General features: G+C 41.5%; 2 protein-coding genes across 5 annotated transcripts in view; both read left to right on the forward strand.

Annotated features, from left to right (window-relative positions):
* RECK (reversion inducing cysteine rich protein with kazal motifs) overlaps positions 1-23,400 on the forward strand; it is a 77,789-nt gene extending 54,389 nt beyond the window's left edge. For all 4 annotated transcript variants that reach the window (XM_081238393.1, XM_081238394.1, XM_081238396.1 and 1 more), the window contains 11 exons: positions 75-287; positions 2,174-2,310; positions 5,415-5,555; positions 6,699-6,887; positions 8,643-8,765; positions 10,764-10,935; positions 16,597-16,789; positions 18,042-18,252; positions 19,446-19,519; positions 20,580-20,735; positions 21,564-23,400. In XM_081238393.1, coding sequence (XP_081094519.1) covers positions 75-287; positions 2,174-2,310; positions 5,415-5,555; positions 6,699-6,887; positions 8,643-8,765; positions 10,764-10,935; positions 16,597-16,789; positions 18,042-18,252; positions 19,446-19,519; positions 20,580-20,735; positions 21,564-21,785 — 1,831 coding nt within the window. In that variant the 3' untranslated portion in view covers positions 21,786-23,400. The remainder of the gene's footprint in view (positions 1-74; positions 288-2,173; positions 2,311-5,414; positions 5,556-6,698; positions 6,888-8,642; positions 8,766-10,763; positions 10,936-16,596; positions 16,790-18,041; positions 18,253-19,445; positions 19,520-20,579; positions 20,736-21,563) is intronic.
* The window catches only part of GLIPR2 (GLI pathogenesis related 2), a 213,722-nt gene that overhangs the window by 159,757 nt on the left and 29,085 nt on the right, over positions 1-24,880 (forward strand). The window lies entirely within an intron of this gene.

The raw sequence follows: 24,880 nt of genomic DNA on the forward strand, positions 1-24,880 counted from the left end.
GTCAAGATTTTACACATTGTTTCTCTGTAGAAAGTAATTGCCTCTTGATTCCTTCTGGCCTTTTTTCTCTTCAGACCAACAGAACTTTTCAGGAGTTGCAATGCTCAGTCAGATCAGGGAGCCATGAATGACATGAAGCTGTGGGAGAAAGGAAGCATAAAGATGCCATTTATCAACATACCTGTTCTTGACATTAAAAAGTGCCAGCCAGAAATGTGGAAAGCAATAGCTTGTTCACTGCAGATTAAACCTTGTCATAGTAAATCCCGGGGAAGTATTATTTGCAAGTAAGTTTCATCATAATGACTCTCTGGTTTTGGTTCAGACCCTTCATGATCTCTACCCACAGCCTATCTTTAGTTTTCTTTCCCACCACTTCCTTTTGCCCATCACCCCCACATGTCAAATGCTTTCCCACTTTTTGTCCTCTGCTGAAAATACTCTTCCATCTCCACTCACCCACCACCTGTCCTTCTTAGCCCCTCTCAAATACCAGTCATTCCTATGGAATCTTCCCAGATTTCTCCAGCTGATAGTAATTTATCCTTACTACAAATTTCTGTAGACCTTTATTTGTACTTCTCTTATGGAACTTAGTTCAAGAAACATTGTGTATCTTCAATGCACGATTCTATTTGTATATATATTTTTTTGTGTGTGTGGTATGCGGGCCTCCCACTGTTGTGGCCTCTCCCACTGCGGAGCACAGGCTCCGGACACGCAGGCTCAGCGGCCATGGCTCACGGGCCCAGCCGCTCCGCGGCATGTGGGATCCTCCCAGACCAGAGCTCAAACCCGTGTCCCCTGCACCGGCAGGCGGACTCTCAACCACTGCGCCACCAGGGAAGCCCTATTTGTATATTTTAATTTGTGTATTTGTTTTATATTCTGTTAGACCTTGCTCTCCTTGAGGAGTTTATTCTTTGTACCTCTCTTTTGTTATCTCCTCTCTCCTCTTTTTCTCCTCTTCAGGGATTAGCATAATCCTAATATACAATAGGTATTCCAAAAATGTTTGATGAGTGAAAGACTTAGTAAATATAGTCATTAGGGCCTGTTCCTAAAACATTTTGTGAATGGTTTGCTTAAGATCTAGGATAAAGTACAAGGACCTACTGTATAGCACAAGGAACTATACTCAGTATTTTGTAATAACCTATAAGGGAGAAGAATCTGAAAAAGAATATATATATATAAAGAAAAAGAATATATATATATATATATATAACTGAATCACTTTGCTATACCTGAAACTAACACAACATTATAAATAAAACTATACTCCAATAAAAAATAAAATTTTAAAAAAGTAAATAGGAAGACAAAAAAAAAAAAGGATCTAAGATAAAGATGAAAGCTGCTATGGTGGGTGAAACCAAAAGCATTAAATATATAGTAATCTGTGTCAGCTGCTCTTCAAGCATCTTTTTTTCCAAAACCAAAGTAATATCCAGCCCTTAAGGTGTTGGTATGTGGCTCAGTGCTGCTGGGCACTTGATGACTGACTGCAGATTATTTCAACCTTGAATAGGGTCCGGATCTGTTCTCTGACATGACTTGAGGGTGGCCCGAGTAGGGGAGAGATGAGGGGTAACTACTGGGTGACAAGCAAGAGGCAACAAGTGGGAAATTTATAGACTCTTAGCACAGAAATTTTATAGATGTCAAATCCCCATTGAAGACAGAAAATTTTAAAGTAATGGATTTTCCAGTTGTTATAGGCCAAACACCTTAATGTTGATAACAAAGCAGATTTTAAAAAAGAGAACGGCAGGAAGGGAGTGATAAAAGAAGAAAAGAAGAAGCAAGCATGCATAAGGTCCTGAGACAATGTATGATTTTGCAAAGAGCAAAATCAGATTAGCCTAGGTTCATTTCCTTTCAAAGACAGTGAAAAACCACACTGATGGTAGTAACAGTAAGTATGAGTGTAAAATTTGAGCAAGGCCTTTGATCTCAGGCCGGAGGAAGTTAGGCATGCTTTGATATGGTAATACATTACTTACTCCTCAACCTAATAAGGTCTGCTATCACTCTTATTCTCTTTTGTCATACTTACACCTATAAAGTGTGAAACATTGTTGAGTTATGAAAACTGAAACAGAATTGATATTGGCTAGACATGTGAGGCAGTTCCTCAAGCCCTAAATTTGTGTGTGTTTTCCTTTTCAAGATCAGATTGTGTGGAGATTCTGAAGAAATGTGGGGACCAGAACAAATTCCCTGAAGATCACACAGCTGAAAGTATTTGTGAGCTTCTATCACCTACAGATGACCTGGAGAACTGTATACCTTTGGATACATATCTCAGTAAGTACTTCGGTTTTTTTAATTTCAAAGGCTTCTCCCTTCTGTCTCTGCCCTTGATGTTTGCTTTAGATGAGCATCATTCTGTTGAGAACATGTGGTTTAATGATACTACCTCAACTGCAGACTCTTATTTGCTTGGCCTCTTTGGCTCAGGAAAGAATTGTCATCTTTCTTTCTTTTCTTTTTTTAATTTGTATTGGAATCTAGGTGATTTACAATGTTGTGTTAGTTTCAGGTGTGCAGCAAAGTGAATCAGTTATACATATGCATATATACACTCTTGTTTAGATTCTTTTCCCATATAGGACATTACAGAGTATTGAGTAGAGTTCCCTGTGCTATACATTAGGTCCTTATTAGTTATCTGTTTTATATATAGTAGTGTGTATATGTCAATCCCCCCATCTTAAAATATGTACAGAGAAGCAATTATTATATCAGTCTGAGGAGGTAGTGAACTGTTATCAATCAGGAATTCTAAGTGGTGAATCAGGGGCCAGCATATTCAGATAACCAGCTCTTTATCATTGCCGTCTCCTTGCCAAGATTTGACCAAGAAGTGGAATTTCGCCTAGTGAGTCTTCAGCTTTCTGTCCTCAGAATATCAGTGGACCTGAGACAGGTGTTGGCTTGGACTTATCCACCAAATAGGGAGTAAGGAATGATGGTCTGGGTTAGTGCATGAAAAATAGAATTTTTCTGTGCCAAATACTCCTGCCAAGAGCTAGAAGAATAAGTTTGTATCTCCTTGAGGGATTCTGGAGCTAAGCTTCCTAGCAGGAGGTGACTATGTGTGGTGGAAACCAGGGAGTAACAAGTAGAACTCATACACACCATGTAGTTAGGGTAAGGGAAGTGTTTAGGCTGCCACCAGGGGGCATTAGTGCCATGAGCTAGCTGGAAAGGCAGTGAATTCAGCTCCTGCTAGCTTTGTTTGTCTGTGTTAGAGAGGATTAAGTTCAACTGCAAATAACAGAACAGATGGAAGCAAAAGAAAGCCCAGAAGTAAATAGTCCAGGGCTGTTATAGTGGCTCCATCACCAGGAACCCAGGCTCCTTTTCCTTTCTCCACCATCCTTAGTGCTTGGCTTCCACCATCAAGGTTACTTCGTGTATTTATCATCACAACATGACTACTGTAATTCTAGCCACCATATCCTAGTGTAAGGGAAAACCACCCCTAATTGTAAGGGAAACTGGGAGGGATGTTTTTATCTGTGGGCCCATTGCCATCCTGCTATATATAGCAGAAAATATCTGCTATATTTTCTCAAGACAAACAAACTGTGTCCCTTAGCCTTAGTGACCAGTATAGAAAAAAAGAGAGCATTAGACTAGAATCATAGGCAGATCACTTCTTTGAGTCTCAGCTTCCCTATTTATAAAATGATTGGGCTGGATGAGATAAACTCCAAGAGCCCTCTACCTCTGTTAGCCTTAGAAGGTGAGTCTGGCCTAAAATCAAGTAGGCAAAATGAATGTATTCACAATCCTGGATGCTATTAGAGCAGTCAAATATATGTGTAGAAGGAAACTATTTCAGTGGGAGGAAACTTAAAGAACTGCTTTTGTTTAAATTTCAATACTCTTTTTAAATATCACACATATAGTTGGCCCTGCATATCCACAGGTTCCGCATTTGCAGATTGAAAATATTCGGAAAAGAAAAATTCCAGAATTTTCCAAAAGGCAAAACTTGAATTTGCTGTACACCTGGCAGCCATTTACATAGCATTTACATTTTATTTACAACTATTTACATAGTATTTACATTGTATTAGGTATTATAAATAATCTAGAGATGGACTTCCCTGGTGGCGCAATGGTTAAGAATCCGCCTGCCAATGCAAGGATCACAGGTTCGAGCCCTGGTCCGGGAAGATCCCACATGCCATGGAGCAACTAAGCCCGTGCGCTGCAACTACTGAGCCTGCACTCTAGAGCCCGCGAGCCACAACTCCTGAAGCCCATGTGCCTAGAGCCCGTGCTCCACAACAAGAGAAGCCACCGCAATGAGAAGCCCGCGTACCGCAACAAAGAGTAGCCCCTGCTCGCCACAAATAGAGAAAGCCCTCGCACAGCAACGAAGACCCAACACAGCCAAAAATAAATGAATAAATTAATTAAATTAAAATAAATAAATAATCTAGAGATGATTTAAACTATACAGGAGAGAGTACTTAGGTTATATGCAAATACTATGTATGCCATTTTTTTTTAATGGTTTTATCTATTTATTTATTTATTTGCGGTACGTGGGCCTCTCACTGTTTTGGCCTCTCCTGTTGCGGAGCACAGGCTCCAGATGCGCAGGCTCAGCGGCCATGGCTCACGGGCCCAGCCGCTCCACAGCATGTGGGATCCTCCCAGACCCGGGCACGAACCCACGTCCCCTGCATCGGCAGGCAGACTCTCAACCACTGAGCCACCAGGGAAGCCCCTGTATGCCATTTTATATGAAGGACCTGAGCATCCTCAGATTTTGGTATCCATGGGGGTCCTGGAACCAATCCCCCACAGATACTGAGGGATGACTGTATATTAATGAGATTCTTCCTTGGTCATTGTTTAACAAGAAATATAATCATGGTATAGGGTTCATCTTACCATAATAAATTATCATCATTTATGGTGAAATGTGCTAAATTATCCCACTTAGACATAAGCTATTTGACTACCTTATTCAAAATATACCTGTTACTTTCCATCCCCTTATACTGCTTATTATTTATTGTTATCTAACTTTTTATTTACATACACACACACACACACACACACACAGTGTCTATTTATTGTCTATTTCCTGATAAGAATGTAAACTCTTTATGTTAGAGATTTGTCTGTTTTGTTCACTACTGTATCTCCAGTACCTAGAATCTTGCCAGGTGTATTGTAGGCACCCAATAACATTTATTTATAACAAATGAATGAATGTATGTTTATACTAAATGCACAAATGATCAAGGAATCTGAGTATTTTAATAGCTTGCTAGAGTCAGTCCTCATGAGCTGTCCATTTGTTCCAGATGTCATTAACTCAGACAATTTACAGACCTCTGTTACTCTTTTGGGTTGGTTAAACTGATCTGTTTTTGTTTTTTCAGGACCAAGTACTTTAGGTAACATTGTAGAAGAGGTAACTCATCCCTGTAACCCAAATCCTTGCCCTGCTAATGAGCTCTGTGAGGTAAACCGGAAAGGGTGTCCATCTGGTGATCCCTGCCTTCCATACTCTTGTGTTCAAGGTAAGAGGTAGATGGGTGGGGTGTGGGGTGGGTATGAGTACGTGCCTCTGCTGTTTCTTCATAGGAGTTATCTTTGGAATGAGATTATTTTCTAAATTATGTTTTTCTATAATGGTCAAGGTTTTTCCAACATGTATTATTTATGTAAGCAGAAAAAGACAAAGACAAATGTAATTTTCAATAGTCATTTTGATTGTAACCTAATTTCAATCCAAAACCAGACTCTCATAACGAGTCATAGGGTTCTTGACAACAAAAGAAGAAAGATCCTTGGGCCAGCTTTTTGTACTTTGTCTTCTATGCTGTAATGTTTGAGAAGATGTACTGCACATTGTTCGTGTTTTTTCTTTTCTTTCCTTTAAAACATGGAGAAATAACATTCTCAATCGGATGTGTAATTATCTTCATAAATTTAATGTGCTGAAATGCACATGATTTTAAGGCTGAAAAATTTTTATCCCATAGAATTTTTATGGTCTTTATCTCTCTGTGGGTCCCTTTAGAATATAGTTGCTTTCTTTTATCTATTTCCCAATTGAAAATGTTTCTTTATCATGTTAGAATCAACATTTTTAAACATGTGTGAAGTAAAAAGGACCAAAAGATTAAATAAGCATGATGTCTCAAAGGACCATGTATAATATTTGTGTAATGCTATAATATATCAGCTATAGCATCATAATAAATCTTGTTACATTTGGAAACAAGTCCAATCAAGTATTCAACTTTTCTTTGAATTTAAGATGTACTTGTATTCCATCACTAAAAGTTTTCTGACCAAGATTATTCTAAAACTAGTCAGTCGCCATACTCCATTTTTAAAATATCTGTGATTTTAACATACATTTGATAAGCCTAAAGAAATAAAAAACTACATATCTTATAGCATTTTTGTACAGAACTATTGCTAACTTTGAGGTACATGTCCTTTAATTACCACCATCTCACAGAACATGGAATTTTTGTTTGAGAGGATATGTTTTTGGCCAGTGAACCAAAGCAGTTCCTTAGTTTAGTGAAAGTTCTATTACATAATCTTTAGTGGCCACACAGTACCTATAAGACTTGTGTGAAGTGTATCTAATGTCATAAAACAATATCAGAGAACAATACCAACTCTCTCAGCTAATTTTGTCTATACAGGTTGCAAACTGGGAGAAGCATCTGATTTTATTGTCCGTCAAGGGACACTGATCCAAGTGCCATCATCTGCAGGGGAAGTTGGCTGTTATAAAATTTGCTCATGTGGACAAAGTGGACTCTTAGAAAACTGTATAGAGATGCACTGTATAGACCTTCAGAAGTCTTGTATTGTTGGAGGAAAAAGAAAAAGTGAGTCTTGAACTGTTTTTGTTTTTTGTTTTTAACATGAGATTAGTTATATTAATTTTGTAGGGAGAACATTGGATGGGTTCTCACCAGAAAGTAAAGTCTACAAAGCAGATATTCCAGGGAAGTATTTTTCAACTATACAGAACATGAGGACTTCTAAGGAACCCTCTTAGAAGCCTCATCAAGAAGGGACTAATATGGGCTTCCCTGGTGGCGCAGTGGTTGAGAGTCTGCCTGCCAATGCAGGGGACGTGGGTTCGTGCCCCGGTCCGGGAGGATCCCATATGCCGCGGAGTGGCTGGGCCCGTGAGCCATGGCCGCTGAGCCTGCATGTCCGGAGCCTGTGCTCCGCAGCGGGAGAGGCCATAGCAGTGAGAGGCCCGCGTACAGGAAAAAAAAAAAAAAAAAAAAAAAGAAGGGACTAGTAGCTAATAATAACTAACACTTGAACTCTTAACTGTGTGCCAAGCACTATGCTAAGTCTTGGCCTGTGTTATCTCCTTAAATCCTCCCAGTTGCTCTTTGATACGGGTGCTATTGTAAAGAAGCTGATGGTAAGAGAGGTCACCCAACTAGTAAGTGACCAAAGCAGAATTCAGTCCCAGGCCTATTCGACTCCAAAGCCCTTGCCCTCCACAGGCAAGGACACAAGTCCACCCCTCCCCACCCCTTCCTCAACAGTCTCTCTCCCCTCTGCCCCTTTCCCAGAAGTAAAACTCAGAGTTTGACGTCATGCAAAGCAAACTGGGGGATGGAAACTACACTGTTGATTCGTGGTTGCAAGAGAGCACATTAAAAGGTGCCCTGCTTTATCGCCTTCTCTAAAATTCTGAGAGTCTTGCTTTCTCACTGTTTCCTTAACCATCTTTTGCTTATAGCCCTAATAACTGTTCATATCAATATATAACCTCAAAAATTGTGAAAAAATACCACTTTTGAGAATGTGCTCCCCACTACACGTGCTCATTCTGCTACCCTTACCTCTACGTCCATCCCTCTACCCATCAACCAGAGTAGTTCAGCTTTTATATGCCTCTTGTTTTACTCTTCTGTGTGAGATTTTATCTTAAGAAGAGTACTCTTGGCTAAAAAAGGCTTGCAAATTTCTGCTTAGACCAGCAAGTCAGGTATTCATTGCTTAGTCCATATTCTAAAATGTAATGTATGTACCTTGAATCACAGAAAACTTCTGAAGATAGACAAGTTCATTCCCTCCATTAAGGAAGGAATGAACTTGATTAAATGCCTATTCTCTACAAAAGAACATACTGGTGCCTTGTGGAGCTGAAACTGGGATGAGGGATTGAGGTCATGCTTTGCATGCTAAGATGGGAGAGAATTTGAGCCACAAAAAGGAGCAGACCAAATGTATGTACTTTAAGGAGCTAGTCATTTCTGCAAGGGCATCAGGACAGTCTTCAACCCAAAGATGGCATCAGGACTGGTCCTGGAAAGATGAGTAAAGTTCCAGAAGGAGGAAAGGAACGAGCACTTGAGGCAAAAGAGGTAGCCAGAAACATTCTCAGAGAATAAGGAGCAGTCTGGTGAGATGAGCACATTAGGCGTTTGGAGGGGTATGGTGGGAGGTAAATACAAAAATATAAGTATTACAAATTTAACTCCCTAGCTTGTGTATTCAGAAGTCATCTTTCAAGAATTTCTATTTTAAAGCTCTTTAAACTATTAAATTTTTTAATTTATGATTTATTTATAAATGCATTACATAGATCAACATTTTATTTCTCTTTCTCTCAGGTCATGGAACTTCCTTTAATATTGACTGCAATATCTGTTCTTGTTTTGCTGGCAATTTGGTGTGTTCTACTCGCCTTTGTCTCAGTGAGCACAGCTCAGAAGATGACCGTCGTACCTTCACAGGTAACCATGGTCACCCAGAAGCTGCCCTCATCCCTTTGTACTCATATTCCCTTCAAGGCAGCTTCTCTGGTCTTGCATTAACCGCAAATTTTCACAGTAAAATTAATACATAACCTGAGAGCAAGGTACTTTCCTCTCTGGATCTGTTGCCTCCTCTATGAATTGAAGGCATTAAACTAAGTGGTTTCTTAGGGTCCTTTTGGAGTTCCATGAGTCAAAAAGAACAAGGCCAGTGATTGGGATGGTTTTAGTTAAATGTAATTTTTCTACCTGCTAAAATACCCATTTATCCCTACCATTATGGTCTAAAGTGTCCATGTATTTTCTAAATTTGCTTCTGTTTTAATGTTTTTATTACCACCTTCTTTCTTGTCCTACCTTGTCTTACTGAATTCATATAGGTAGGGACCCCTATAAACAAAGCTATAGGTAGAAAAAGTAAAGAGTGTTTCTCCCAATCTAGTATATAAAATCTAGAAGTTAGATGTATCAAGTCTCGCTTGGGAGATTTCTGGAATGTTGAAGGGTGATAACAAAAGCAAGACAAAGACAAAGGTTGTAAACACCTTACATAGATTCCTTCCATTCATATCTCCTTAGGGACGGGGAAAAACAGGAAAGTAACTCAGGAAATTATTGTAATTTTGAAACTTAAGATTTTTGTGAACAATCGGTCAAGAATACGACTTTCTTGACTTTCCTTTGCTTTATGCTGCTTGTATTATGCTCACACCAGCTGCAATAAGTGAAAAGCCTAGCTCGATGGGATGCTCTTTTCTTGAGAAGAAGCTACGGTTGTCAACAGCAACAGCACAGTGGCTGGTATCTGCTGGTATCTGCTTTTTCCCAAATCTGAAATACCTTTGGTTCTGGGTGAAGAGGAACCAGGTAGCTGCCCTTACTCCATTTCTTGCTGCTGCAGCAGCAGCTTGATTCTCCTTCCATGGAGTTGGTATTACACATGGAGTCGGGTAGGAAGAGAACAGAATAGGGTTTTACCAACCTTGTATCTCCAGCCCATTGGAAATAAAAAGGAGATCAGAAATAAGAAGTGAACGGCAGACTGATGAGGAAGTAGAGGCAGGACTAGCTCCACCCCATCCTCTATCCACCATAATGAGTACCAGCCTTTGCTGCTTTATTGTTCTGTTGTTGTTGTCCTTTATTTTTATCCTTTGTCTGCTTGGTCTGATGAGGACAATTCATTCTGCTTAGAGAAACAGTTAAAATGATGTGGGGATGAAAAATGAACTAAGGACTTACACGGAAGACTTACTTATTTACTTACATCTAAGTGTTTTGGGAAGTTGAACTTTACAACTAGCAGGATGCTTTTTCCCTGTAGTGTGTAGCCCCTCGTGTCCTGGGATAAATTGCATTACTGACTATTTAGCTAGCAGACTCTAAAGAGATTTTACTGGCCACAAAGTATACCACATTTTGGGGGACTCAGTCCACACAGGACTCAGAAGGAGATGTTCATAAAAATTCTTAAGTCTCAAGTTACAATAATTTCCCAAGTTACTACCTTCTTGTTCTTCCCCCTCCCTAAGGAGATGGAAGGAACCTATGTGAGGCATTTACAACCTTCATTATTTGTCTTGGTTTTGATATTATCCTTTAACATTCTAGAAATCCCCTAAGCCAGAATCAAACATCTAAATTTCAGATTTTATATACCAGATTGGGAGAAACATCCTTTACTTTTCCTACCCATAGCTCTGTTCGTCTCTACCCCTGGAATCAAGATCTGGAGGCCCTCAATTAGCTGGCAATAAATGGAACAAAGGAAAGTTGTTATGCAGACAAATGGCTTTTCAGAACCTTGCCACCTTTAAAAACACTGTCAGAGACTGGAAGGGTTTTTTTTCTGACTTATTAAAATTCTCTTTTAACCTGAGACCTCTGCATGCTTGTTAGTGATTTGCCTTAATTAGGAAACATGAGGGGAAAGGGACCGTACAAATGCACATTGTTGAGGCACTCTCCTCCCTTCAGGTCTGCCCTGTAACTGTGCAGATCAGTTTGTCCCTGTGTGTGGGCAGAATGGACGCACTTACCCCAGCGCCTGCATTGCTCGCTGTGTGGGCCTCCAAGACCATCAGTTTGAGTTTGGATCATGCATCTCAAAGGATCCATGTACTCCTAACCCCTGCCCAAAAAACCAAAGGTAAGTCAAATGCCTCCTTATCTTTTTCAACTGAAGGTCACCACTTACTCTATACCAGACAGTGAAAATACAAAGATGAATTAAGGTGGTCTCTGCCCTGAAAAGTTGGAGTCTAGAGGGAAAGATCCAGGTGAAGCTGCTTGGTAACATGCTTTGATTGGGGGCCCAGAAGTTGAGCAGTTTACATAGCCTGGGGGAACCTGGGAAAGCCTCTAGAACATGTGACAGTCGGCTGGAAAAACGAGGAGGAGACTGACAGCAAGGTTTACGGTGGAGGAAAGGTGGTGCTGGTGAAGGCAGAGAGAGTAACAGGAGCAAAGATCTTGGCTGCTGGAAACGAGGAGAGAGCGTGGTGTATGCCGGGAGCTAGAGCAGTTCTGTGAGACTGGAACAAAGTGTGAGGCAAAGAGAGGTGGCAGCTGAGACAAGAGAAGCAGATGCATTCTTGTTATTAGCTACTTATGCCTGATGGCAATAGGAAACATTCTACTTAAAACCTACCTCCATTGTAGGGATGGGACATGAGAAATCTCTGGAAGTGTAACTTCAGTATTTTATGAAGTTGTTTGGGGCTCCTTTCTCTGCAGTTTCCTCAGGAGCTCAGAGTGCAGTTGACCTCACCTTAATGACGGATTTCTGCCTGTGGTGGCTGCAGGATGAGGGTCCTGATGATTCACTCAGGTTTCAAGCTTCTAGAACTGGAGTTTTCACTGACTACCTCAGAGAGCTGAGCAGGACATGTCCCAGTGCCACAGTCCTTGCCTTATGAAGGTTTTGTGGAGAACAAGCAATTGCTTCTCCATCCTGAAAATCCTGGTGCAGCATGAAGGGAGGGAAAGATTTTCTCGTGTGTTAAATTTATTTTAACAAATTTAAATTCACTTTTAGCAAAGAGAGTTGGTCACCCATCTAGCAAAGTTTACATCATGAAAACTAAGCCCAAAGAGTTGCTATGGAAAGAAGACAGGGTGCTATACATAAGGAAACATGATAAAGAAATAAGTCAAAAGGATAATATAGTTGTGTTGGGAGGTAGAATTGAGGGTTGTTTTGGTATTTGTTTGTTTCCCTCTATTTGCTAACCTTTCTGAATAAGGTTGGCTTGCTTTTATAATAAAACAATAAAATCTCAAACTGGAAGGGGCTGGCTGGGTATAATACAAAATCAATATAAAAGAAAAGCTTGAAAAATGCAGCTACATGAAAATGAAAATTTTCTGCATGGTAACAAACAAATGACAAACTGAGAAGAATCTCAGGGAAAGGGCTGATGTCCTTACAATATAAAGAACCCCTACATATCAATATGAAAAAGATGAACAACCTAGTATAAAAATGGGCAAAGATCAATAACCAATAGAAAATGGACCAAGGACGTAAACATAGGAGAAGAAGTACAGATGGTTCTTAAACACTTGAAAAGATGCTTATATTAGCTGGGGGAGGAGTAACTCTAGCTACTGTATACAAACTCCCAAATATCAGTGCTTTAACATAGTAGAAGTTCAAATACAGTCCATTTGGGTGTTCAGCAGGTGGCTTTCTACATGTGATTCAAAGACTTAGGATCCTTCCATCTAGCAACTCTGCTCCTACAGCCTCTAGTCCTCCTTTGTCCAGCAGAAAAGAGAAGGGAGATGATGGAGGTTGCTCTTGAGAAGCTTTTATAGGCCAGGTTAAAAATTCATCTTACTTCCAGCCACACTCCATTGTCTAGAACTTAGTCATTTGTCCAGAACTACTGCCAGGGAGGCTGGGAAATGTAATCTAGATGTATGCCCAGGAAGAAAATTAAATGAATTTGATGAATGATCATCTAGCCAATCTACCACAATGCTTAACCTTTCTCATATTAAGAGAAATGTAAATTAAAGTAAAACTACAATTGTGTACCATTTTCTGTCTACCAGATTGGTAAAGGTAAAAAGTTTGATAACAAAATGTAGGGAAGTAGGCACTCCCATACAAGAGGGTTTTGGGGTGAAGATTGGTACATCCTCTTTGGAGGGCAATTTGTCCAAGGCTACCAAAATTTTAAATGCACATACTTTTTGAGTCAGCATATATAAATGCTTATTCTTATATAAAATATCTCTGGAAGAATAAATAAGAAATTGATAATAATGGTTGCCTCTGGGGAAGGGAATTAGGTGGCTGGGACACAAGGAGTAGGAAGGAGATTTACTTTTCACTGTATATGATTTTGTGTCTTTTCACTTTCTACATGGGCTTGTATTATCTGTTCAAAAACTAATTGTTTAAAAAACAAAAAGTTGAGAATAAATAAAGTTATAGTCATTCATCAAGTATCTACTGATACACCAGGCATCTTTCTAAACACTAGGACACAATAGTAAGCAAGACAAAGTCCCTGCCCTGATCGTGTTTATTTTAATTTACCCCCCAGAGTCTCAGCCTTTCCTATTGATCCTCTTATTTCTGTATGTTCATATTGGTAATGTTTTTCCTTCCAAAATTACCAAATTTCTCCTGATACGCTTTGTTCTCATTCCTTCAATGTTAATAGATAGTGAAGTTCTAAATATTCTTCTTTTTAATTATTTCTCTTCAAATGTCTTAAATTTCTGTAAAATTATTACTACATGTATTCTAATTTCTTCTAGTTTTATTGAGATAGAATTGACATATAGCACTATATAAGTTTAAGGTGTATAGCACAATTATTTGACTTACATACATCATGAAATGATTACCACAATACGTTTAGTGAATATTCATCATCTTATATAGATACAAAATTAAAGAAATAGAAAAAAATTTTTTTTCCTTGTGCTAAGAACTCTCAGGATTTATTCTCTTAACTTTCATATATAGCATTCAGCAGTGTTAATTACATTTATCATGTTGTACATTACATCTCTATATTATAACTAGAAGTTTGTATCTTTTGACTACCTTCATCTAATTCTCCCTCCCCTCACCCTTTGCCTCTGGTAACCACAAATCTGACCTTTTCCTATGAGTTTGTTTGTTTGTTTGTTTGTTTTGAAGTATAATTGACCTACAACTCTGTGTTAGTTCCTGGTATACAACATAGTGACTCAGTATTTCTGTACATTTTGAAATAATAGTTTAGTTACTGTCTTTCATCATACAAGGATATTATTGTACATAGTTATCAACTATATTCCCCATACTGTACATTTAATACCTGTGATTCCTTTATTGTGCAACTGGAAGTTTGTACCTCTTAATCTCCCACACCAATTTCTCTCCTCTCACCACTCTCCTCCCCTCTGGCAACCACCCATCTATGACTCTGTTTCTTTCATTATGTTTGTTCATTTGTTTTGTTTTTTAGGTTCCACATATAAGTGAAATCATACAGTATTTGTCTGTCCGACTTATTTCACTTAGCATAATACCCCCTAGGTCCATCCGTGTTGTCACAAGATTTCATTCTTTTTTATGGCTGAGTAATATTCCAGTGTGTGTGTGTGTGTGTGTGTGCGCGCGCGCGCACACGCTCTCACACACACGAAGTTTCCCTTTCTCCACATCCTCACCGAGACTTATTTGTTGTCTTTTGGATAATAGCCATTCTGACAGGTGTGAGATGATATTTCATTGTGATTTGATTTGCATTTCCCTGATGATTAGTGATGTTGAGCATCTTTTCATGTGCCTGTTGGCCATCTTTATGTCTTCTTGGGAAAATGTCTATTCAGATCCTCGGCCCATGTTTTGATTGGGTGTTTGTTTTTTCTGATGTTGAGTTGTATGAGTTCTTTGTATATTTAGGATATTAACCCCTTATCAGATATATCGTTTGCAAATATCTTCTCCCATTCAGTAGGCAGCCTTTTGATTTTGTTGATGGTTTTCTCTGCTGTGCAAAAGCTTTTTAGTTTGATGTAGTCACATTTGTTTATTTTTGCTTTTGTTTCCCTTGCCTGAGGAGACATATCTAAAAAATATTACTAAGACTAATATCAAAGAGCATACTGCCTATGTTTTCTTCTAGAAGTTTTATGGTTTCAGGTTTTACATTTAAGTCTTCACTCCATTTTGAATTTATTTTTGTGTATGGTGTGAGAAAGTAGTCCAATTTGATTCTTTTACATGTAGTTGTCCAGTTTTCCCAACACCATTTATTAAAGAGGCTGTCTTTTCCCCATTGTGTATTCTTGCCTCCTTTGTCATAGATTAATTGCCCACATAAGAATGGGTTTCTTCCTGGACTTTCTATTCTGTTCCATTGATCTATGTGTCTGTTTTTGTGCTAGTACCATACTGTTTTGATGACTGTGTGTAATATAGTTTGAAATCAGGGAGAGTGATACCTCCAGCTGTGTTCTTCTTTCTCAAGATTGTTTTGGCTATTCAGGGTGTTTTGTGTTTCCTTACAAATTTTAGAATTATTTGTTCTAGTTCCATGAAAAATGCTATTGGTATTGTTATAGGGATTGCATTGAATCTGTAGATTGCCTTGAGTAACATGGCCATTTTAACAATATTAGTTTTTCTAATCCATGAGCATGGCATATCTTTCCATCTTTATGTGTCATCTTCAGTTTATTTCATCAGTGTCTTATAGTTTTCCAAGTACAGGTCTTTTACTTCCTTAGTTAAATTTATTCCTAAATATTTTATTCTTTTTGATGTGATTGTAAATGGGATTGTTTTCTTAATTTCTCTTTACATGCATCCTAATTTTAAATCCCATCAGAAGAGGCAACCATATTAGTAGTAGTGATGGTGGTGGTGGTTATTTCAGTGCAGGAAGCTTATCTCTAAAAAGAATAGAAGTAATTTCCTTTGAAATTATATGATGCTAGCTAATATATTCTTCTCCTTTTACTTTATAGACTAATATTTGTGTATCCTATTATTTCAAATACCCAGTAAAAGCTAAACATTTTCGTAGGTCTTATCTTGTTATAGAAAATTATAAATACCCTTTATAGAAATGAGGGAGGCAAAAAGAGTCTAAAGAAGAAAAGAACCATCCTCCCTAACCCCTCTGAAGAAGTTCAGGGATTGAGAATGGAGCAAGGTTCAGGTATTACTAGGAAAACCCAGCTTCAGGGGGTGGCATTCTCTCAGTGATTCACTACCAGCCAGCATCAGGTCCTCAGCCTTGTAAGCACAGAAACCTGAAATTTTCAGCACATACTGTGAAGCCTTCTCTTAAGATAGACTCATATTAACCAAGCTGATAATTAAGCCTCTGAAAATGCTCCATTTATTATTAACGAGAAGGCCTCCAGCATTGGGCCCCAGCCCATTTGATGGCCTCATATCATGCCTCTTCCACCCTGAGCATACTTTCCTCCTGCTCTCGGGGTCCCCTGCCCTCTCCCCCAGCACCACAGGGTCTCAGGCAACACACCTTTGCTCTGCTGCTCCCTCAGCCTGGCAGGGCTTCATCCTCCTGGTTCTACCTCCTCCTGGTGCTTTCTCCAGGTTCCCCAATCAGAATGACTCATTCCCACGATCACTTGGTATGTGATTTTCTACCTGATAGCCTGCTTTACACGCACGCTTGACTCCCCACTCTCCATAAGCTCTTGGGCACAGGGACTGTTTCTGATTGCTCTCTTACTTTCTCCTCAGCCTCCTGCACCCCGTCAGTGCTTTGCCGGCCCCACCATGGTCCCTTACGACATTGGCTTATGGTGCTGCGTTTGTGTTTTTCAGATGCATACCCAAACCACAAGTCTGCCTGACAACTTTTGATAAATTTGGATGTAGCCAATATGAGTGTTTGCCAAGACAGCTCACCTGTGACCAGGTCCGAGATCCTGTTTGTGATACAAACCACATGGAGCACAGCAATCTCTGCACTTTGTACCAGAGGGGGAAGAGCCTCTTATACAAAGGCCCGTGCCAGGTACCACTGTTTACCTGACAAACCCAAGTACACTGAGCGTGAAATCAGCTTCTGATCTTTTACACATGAATCAGCAGTGAGACCCCCCCCTTCAGAGTCCTCTGTGAATCCCGTCAAATCTAGGGCACTCAGTCCTCCACCAAAAATGAGCCACCCCGAGGCTAGCGTTTCCTCCTAACACTGGAGGGCCCCCTTGCTCCTGTGTGAACCTTTGCACATCTAGTGTACAGAGCAAGAAGAGAGAGGCTTCTTGTCGCCAACCATTAGGAAAAGAATTTAAAGGCTCACACCCCTGGCATTAGTCAGCAGCATCTTCACTTCCCCTAGTTCTGCGGGCCCTCATTAGAGAACAGCCCAGGAAGAAAGCGAGGTAAAACAACGAAGGAAAGAACTCTTTCCCCACTCTTCCCACTGAAGTCCCACCTGAGGTATGAAAAGTGACTGAAAATTTCTCTGAAACTTAATGTTGTCTTACATCAGTTTATCTTTCAGTCTTTGAGGGTTGTGAAATCTGTATTCATGTTAAAAATAACCCCAAGGACAACCCCACTGAGGCCTCCCACAGTACCACTGATCTATGTGCCGGGCCCTCTGCCTGGGGGAAGCCCAGCCTTGGGCCAGCACCCCCTGCCCACAGCTGGCGGACACCGGCTGCTCATTTCCTGGTCTTCATTGTCGGAAAATCCCTTCAGCTCATCCCCTTGGGCTTGTTTCCCCTCAGAGATCATGTTCCAAGTGCACTGAAACCTTTACTCTGAATTCCCAGTCTTCTCTTGCTGTTGTTCCCTGTTCCTGGCTTCAAGTTTTCGCTTCCATGTTCCTAACCTACCTCATGGAGCCAGTCTGTCTGCTCTCCTGATCTCTCCACTCTTCCTTCTTATCCTGTACCCAGCGTGAAATGATAAGGCCTCTGAATTTGCATGAAGATTGGTCTTGTTTTCTTCTAACAGGTTCTTCTGGAATAACAGAAGTCTGGAGGGAGGGAGGATTTTTATCTCATATCAGTTCACAGAGAATGAGTACCCAATTCCCGGAGAGGCTGAGAAAAGTAATCTCTTCAATTCATCTTGGGACAGCCCTATTGCCCCCAGCCCCACCCCATGTTTAGCCACCTCAAGAGCTTACTTCAGAGGGTCCAAGAATTTATACTGTCTTTTTTCCTTCCTGAAAATAGGGAGACCTACTCTGCACTCTTGGTTAGGAAAAGTGCACCACAGAGGTTTACAGGCTAAGTGTACTTTCTTGCCCTCAGCCCTTCTGCAGAGCCCCAGAGCCCATCTGCGGGCACAACGGGGAGACCTACAGTAGCGTGTGTGCTGCCTACTCGGACCGGGTGGCGGTCGATTACTATGGGCCCTGCCAGGCCGTCGGGGTCCTCTCCGAGCACAGTTCTGTCGCTGAGTGTGCTGCTGTGAAGTGTCCTTCGCTCTCAGCGACTGAATGCAAACCCATCATCCCACCCGGTAGGCTGGCAGTATTTGGGGTGGGGCAGGGGTGGAATTGGGAGAATTTTCGTATCTGTCTCCAAAGAGTGAGTCACTGAGAAGAGAGATGACTAGTGTGTTTAAACTTTTCAGAAAGTCTTGACTCCAGCTGATGCTGATTAGATGCATTACTCTGGGCCAACCTTAAAAAGCTGTGGATCTGCCTTAGACATCATCTGGTCTGGTGATTTTAAAACAATGTGGAAAACTTTTTTCAATCCTGCCTTAAACACCAGTAAATAAACAGCAATATTTAATTGCTAGAATTATGGTTATTAGTTCAAATGCATAGTGTTTGCATATTATAAAGTTAATGAATAAGGAATCAGTCACTAATGAATGAATAATTGAAGTAGTTTTGATGAACACAAACATTTGAAATTGAGAAAGACAGAAGATAGTTGTTGTCTTAGATTGGCCTTAGCATCTAATTTAATTGTTTTGGTTGCATATAATCAAGAAAGTCTTGTTTCGTACAGGCTATTATAAGCGGTGACAGTTTTCAAACAGCTTACCTTACAGTCTCATGCTCTTCGGTTAAACAGAGGTGTCAGAAGACTTTATCCCAAGTCTGCACAGAACAGATTAATCTGGAGTCTAACAAGTTCATTCCTCTGTCCATGAACTCAGCAAATGTTTCTTGAGCTTCCACTATGTCCTAAACACCTTCTAGGCACTGGGGACACAGCAGTGAGCAGAACAAAGCCCCTTTCCTCCTGGAGACCACGGTCTGACATTTTATTATGGTTTAACAGTTTAAAATAATTTTTAAAATTAAATTTGAATTAAACACTCATGGAATCCCTGAAACACTTGCTCCTGTGTTTCGCAGACAGGAAACACTTGCCCAGGATCACACAGTGAGTTCTGAGCAGGGCAGGGTCTAGGCCCTGACTGTCTTGAAAGGCCAGCTCTCCCTGTGCTGTATTAAACCACAGCTGCCCTGCCTGAGAAGTAGCACAGGAGGAAAGCAGGGATGGAGGAAGGATTTCGGTAAATGTATAGATTATAAGACTCCAGGTTGGTCAGGGAACATATCTAAAAGTGCAGTCATCAGGAAGGACTGCTGTGACATTCCCAGCACAAAATGAAGGGCTGGTCATTTCACCAACTATTATGAATTCTCTTTGTTTCTAATTCTGAACACACATAAAATGGTTTCTGTTATACAGGTGCTTGTTGCCCGTTATGTGCTGGGATGTTAAGAGTTTTATTTGACAAAGAAAAACTGGATACTATTGCTAAGGTAAGTTGCTTTATGTGCCATGTACTGTTGAAACCTTATCGATAAACCTGTCAGTAGTCGTACAGACAGAATGGGTCATGGCATTTATAGATGAAGAAACTAATTTGCACAGGAGTAACTTGCCCAAGGCCGTATAGTAGCTCACAACCAGGAGAACTGGGGTTTGAACTCAAAGTGTCTGGCTCTGTCCTGTGCTCCTTCCCTCTACAGCCTGGTTGTGTGGTGACCTTGCTCTGCAGTCCATCAGCCCGGGCCTTTCTCAGAAAATGTCCCCTGCCAGCATAGTGGAGGCAGACCAGGCAGCCAGGGACTGGTCACGCCCAGATGGTCTCAAGGTTGCCAGCCCTCACATGGTCCCCATGCCGCCGGGGGCTGTGTCCAGAACCGGCCACATTCCTCTGATGGTTTTGCCCCTTTCCCTTTGCTGTATCATCACTTTTTCTGCTTGCTGTTATAGAGACTCATCTCTAGAAATGTAGCAGCCAACACCTGCCACTACCTAGAAAATTATGCCCATTTCTATGAAAACACCTGTATTTTTACAGGAAGGCTTTAATTATTTTCCTGTGGCGTCCACGTCAGAACTGTCCCTTAAAAAAGTGCTCCTTGGGCTTCCCTGGTGGCACAGTGGTTGAGAGTCTGCCTGCCGATGCAGGGGACGTGGGTTCGTGCCCCAGTCCAGGAAGATCCCACATGCCGCGGAGAGGCTGGGCCCGTGAGCCATGGCTGCTGAGCCTGTGCGTCTGGAGCCTGTGCCCTGCAACGGGAGAGGCCGCAACAGTGAGAGGCCTGTGTACCGCAAAAAAAAAAAAAAAAAAATGCTCCTGGTGAGAGTGTTTATCTCCGCCAGAAAACTCAGCAGTCAGAAAAAAAAAAAAACCCATTGGAATGGGCTCTGTGGATATTTTAGAATTCAGCCAACAAGGCCCTGTTGGGACCCTGCACTTAGGTTAAAAGAGGTTAAAAGAGCCTCTGTGGCTTAAGCAAGGTGGCAAGGCAGCTTAGGCAGTAATAAGGAATTCTTCTTTTTTTCAGGTAATGAATTTTTTTCTCTCTCTAGGTGGCAAACAAAAAGCCAATAACAGTTCTGGAAATACTTCAGAAGATCCGCATGCATGTGTCTGTCCCACAGTGTGACGTATTTGGATACTTCAGCATCGAATCAGAAATTGTGATCCTGATCATTCCTGTGGATCATTATCCAAAAGCTTTGCAGGTGGGGTTCAGCACATGTTGTGCAACCATCCTGTTACTTTCAAGTTTGGAGGACTTGGGAGGGGGTGAGGGCAGGAGGAAGGAAAGCATGGCAGTCTCTGAGGGACGGAGCTGCACCAGGTTAGCAGCGGCCAACAGAACGCAAAGGAGTGGGAGAGTGGAGAGGTTGAGACGCTGTGACTCAGAGCGTGCAGAGATGGAAGGCATCTGCTCATCGTCCAGACGGGGAGGCGGCTGAGGCCCAGGGAAGGCAGGGACTGACACAGGTCGCGCAGTAACAAAGCCTAAACCGACTCCTGTCTCCCGAGGGCTGTGTTCGCACTGGGGAGGAGGAGCCCACCAGCGCTGGTCTTATGGGCCAGCTCACAATCTAGAGGTGAACTTCACTCAGGAGGCCCCAGTTTCAGCGTCAACATAGTGAGGGCTCCAGTGAAGGGGGTGAATACAGCCGTTTATAAACTGCCACAGTTAGGAAGCTCATTAAGTCTAATTGCTTTCCTCCTGATGTGTGGGTGGGCATTGAAAGGCCACTCCCCGTGACTATGTTTAAGCATGAAAAGATAACTTCTAAGCGTGGAGAAGGGGTGAACAGGATTGTGGGAAAAGAAAGGGCAGTGGCAGTGTGGATCATGGCTTTTTTCATTTGATTTCCATTGATGCAGTTATTTTTTGTGTAATAAATTAAGACTATTAAAATGTTACTTTGGCTAAGAAAAGGACAAAGAGAAAGCATATTCCTGGTGTTGGGATATTTGTGGAATTTGTCTGACTTGACCTTTTCATGGATTCTGTGATTTTATATTAAAAGAATCTGATTATCCTCTCCCAGATTGAGGCTTGCAATAAGGAAGCAGAGAAGATCGAATCCCTTATCAACTCCGACAGCCCTACTCTGGCGGCCCACGTCCCTCTGTCCGCCCTCATCATTTCTCAGGTGCAGGTCTCCAGCAGCGTGCTTTCGGCCGCTGCCAGGGCCCAGCCTCCCTGCCACTCCCACCTCTTCCTCCTCAGCCTGGGTCTCGCCTTGCACAGGGTCTGGACACACAACTGACTGCCCATGAAAAGTGCAAAATATTCCTCGATCTAATCTTTCTACTTTGGAAAAGACGTACAGGACTGCTGGTTTATAGTTGAATAGTGGCCAAGTCAAAGCACTTGTCACCTCTAACCTCTATGCACCACACAGGATTTTTCTTGATCACCAGTGTTAGTAAGGGTTTTGTTTTGTTTCTACAAATGTTACAATACGTTCTTCCAAATACTAATGAAAAGAGGATGTCTCCTTCTGGCGGATCACTGCCTTACAATTTACATTTTGCTCATTAGATGGGTCCCCCACTCTAAAACAAATTCTGTATCATTGGTAAATGAGATGATCACATTTTAGAAAGATAACTCACTTTACTATGGGCTTCGTATCACAAAAACTTCATTTCCAAGTTCTTTTTAGTATTAAGGTGCCCCTAGAGTGTGTGTTTGTTTACAAATATTCCCTACTCTGTCTAGAAGTGAGGGGTCAGAGCAAAGAGCCACTGCTATTAGAGTATGAAATAAAGATAAGGCATCTTTGGAATTATCATATAAATCATCAGACAAATTTAATTTACAGAAATCTAATTCAGGAATCCATTTAATGTGGTAAACAAAAGCAAGCTAAGTAAATGGCACTCATATAATATATTGTAAGCGACAGTCTCAGTGGTTCCTAATGTGTGTCTGTGACTTTTGTGAAAGGGTGAAGTTATATCCCATCAAAGCGACTTGTATTATGCATTTTTATATTAACCAGATATATATTCTTTGGTATCATCCAAGTTAAATTTAGAGTTTTTAAAGATCGACCTTTAAACCAATTGCTGCTACTTATGTAATTGCCAAAAAGTGAAATAATTAGTAGTTCGTGTAAATAATACATGATTTTTCTATTTTATTATGAAGAAGGTGAATAGCCATATTTGTAAAATGACAATCATGTGTGTTATCCCAGTACTTTCCGTTCATGAAGACACATTTGCTTTTTGTGATATGCACAGTGTAGATAAGTGTTCTGTTTGACTTTCTTTTTTGATATAGAATTATAAAGAATTGTGGTTTATATATTTAAAAGTTTCAATCTAAGTTTGCAAATGTTTGCATGTTGTCTAAGAAATTTAATACTTTGAATGTGTTTCACAGTTTGAAATAAGCTATTCAGTATAATACTTCTTGTTTATATGCACCTAAACTTAGATTTTACATGAAGTGTTTTTTTCAGTGTTATATGTACCTTCTGAAAAATATAGGGATATGCATATTATACCAAAATGTTGTTTAAAAGTGGGCACTTAGGGCTTCCCTGGTGGCGCAGTGGTTGAGAGTCCGCCTGCCGATGCAGGGGACACGGGTTCGTGCCCCTGTCTGGGAAGATCCCACATGCCGCGGAGCGGCTAGGCCCATGAGCCATGGCCGCTGAGCCTGCATGTCCGGAGCCTGTGCTCCGCAACAGGAGAGGCCACAACAGTGAGAGGCCCACGTACCGCAAAAAAAAAAAAAAAGTGGGCACTTAAAGCTTTCAAAATTTCTCAGTGGTGATGTAGCATGTTTGATGCAATTGCTTTTTCTATATAAATGTCTTCAATGCAATATACTGGAAAGCTTTTCTATTTTAATAAAATAATTTTATATGATTATGTGTATTTACAAGCAATGAGCACATTTTAAATGAAACCACTGATCACTCTTGGGCAAGCTATGTCCTTTGCTTTGGAATAAGAAGTTATGGGAGTGTTATTACTCCAAACCTGGGAAAGCGGAGCAGATGGAACAGAGCTGGTCAGAGCAGACCCAGGCATGACCAGAGGCCAGGCTGTGGCAGAAAGTCAAGTACAAAGACCCCAGCTTTAGGTCTTCAGGACCAAGAGAGCTTCAGGCCCTCCAAGACCAGGAACAGACTAGGGAGTTCTACTCCCCACTGCCTTGGCCCAATATTCCAGCCCCAGGATATGTCCTGGGAAAAAGAGAACTGATCAGCAGGCCCGAAAGGTTCTGTCAATCAGCAGAGGCTAAAGCCCCAAACCTCCATCTTGCTCCCATCACGTGTCTGCTGTGGGTCAGTTGCGCTTCTCTATACTGTCTTCACTTCTGGACCCACCCAGTGTCCTCACAAAGAGAAGAAGGAGACGAAGAAAACCACAACTGGCCCTTAGGTCTCTGCTCAGAAGTGACACTGTCGTTTCTGCCTACGTCTTACCAGCCCAAGCAAGTCACTCCCAAGTTCAAAAGGTAGGGATGTATCGTCTTCTGGTGTGTGTGTGTGTGTGTGTGTGGGCGGGAGGCAGTAGGGAAGGAGCTGGGGGCGGGACCATGAGTATTTTGAACAATGATACAGTATACTGCAGATGCCCTTTCTCATCAGGATAGGACAATAGCCAGGATTGACTAAATTTCTAATTAAAAAAGCAGTAGAATGAGAGAGGTGCTTGGGTTTGGGGGAGGGGGAATATCAAGGGAGGAAAAGATCTAAAGGTTGATCCTGCCCTGAGGACACAATCACACAATTATGAGAACTCTGACGATAGATAGTCACTGGCCAAACAAGCCCAGTGCTGGTCAGTTCAGGAGATGGTGCCCCTCACTGGCCAGTGGCTGTGGTGATCACAGCCAGGCTGCCTCATGCACAGGGTGTCAATGGCTTCCTGGCCTTGAAGCAGGACAGAGCCCCTGCTGGTTGGCTCTGCCCGCGTGTGTCAGGCAGGCTAGTAGAGGCCCTGTGGGAGACAGAGGGGCTGTGGGAGAGAGAGAAATGAGGCCCATGCGCCCCTGTAATTCTGCCAGGGCCTAGTAGCGGGGGGGCCTGGAAGTCCAGGAGAAAACGGTTCTGCAGGATGGGGACAATTTAGCAGGTGAGGTAACTGCATGAAAAGGGGACTCCAGAGAAAGATTCAGAGGCTCCTATGGCCATGGGTGATGAGGCCAAGGCACTAGGAAACAGATGAGATGGGCCCCTATCCAGCCTACAGGAAGTAATTGGACAGGAATGGACCCTAGGAGAGTCATAGGCCTGGCCTGGGTCACATGCTCACCTCTGTGGCAGAGAAGGAAAATCAGGAGAGCTTCAGCCCCACCTAAACCAGATGGAATGGATTTCTCACAGGAAACAGCTCAGTT

This window comes from Mesoplodon bidens (genome assembly GCF_964165515.1).
Source record: "Mesoplodon bidens genome assembly, chromosome: 6".
NCBI classification, from domain to species: Eukaryota; Metazoa; Chordata; class Mammalia; order Artiodactyla; family Ziphiidae; genus Mesoplodon; species Mesoplodon bidens.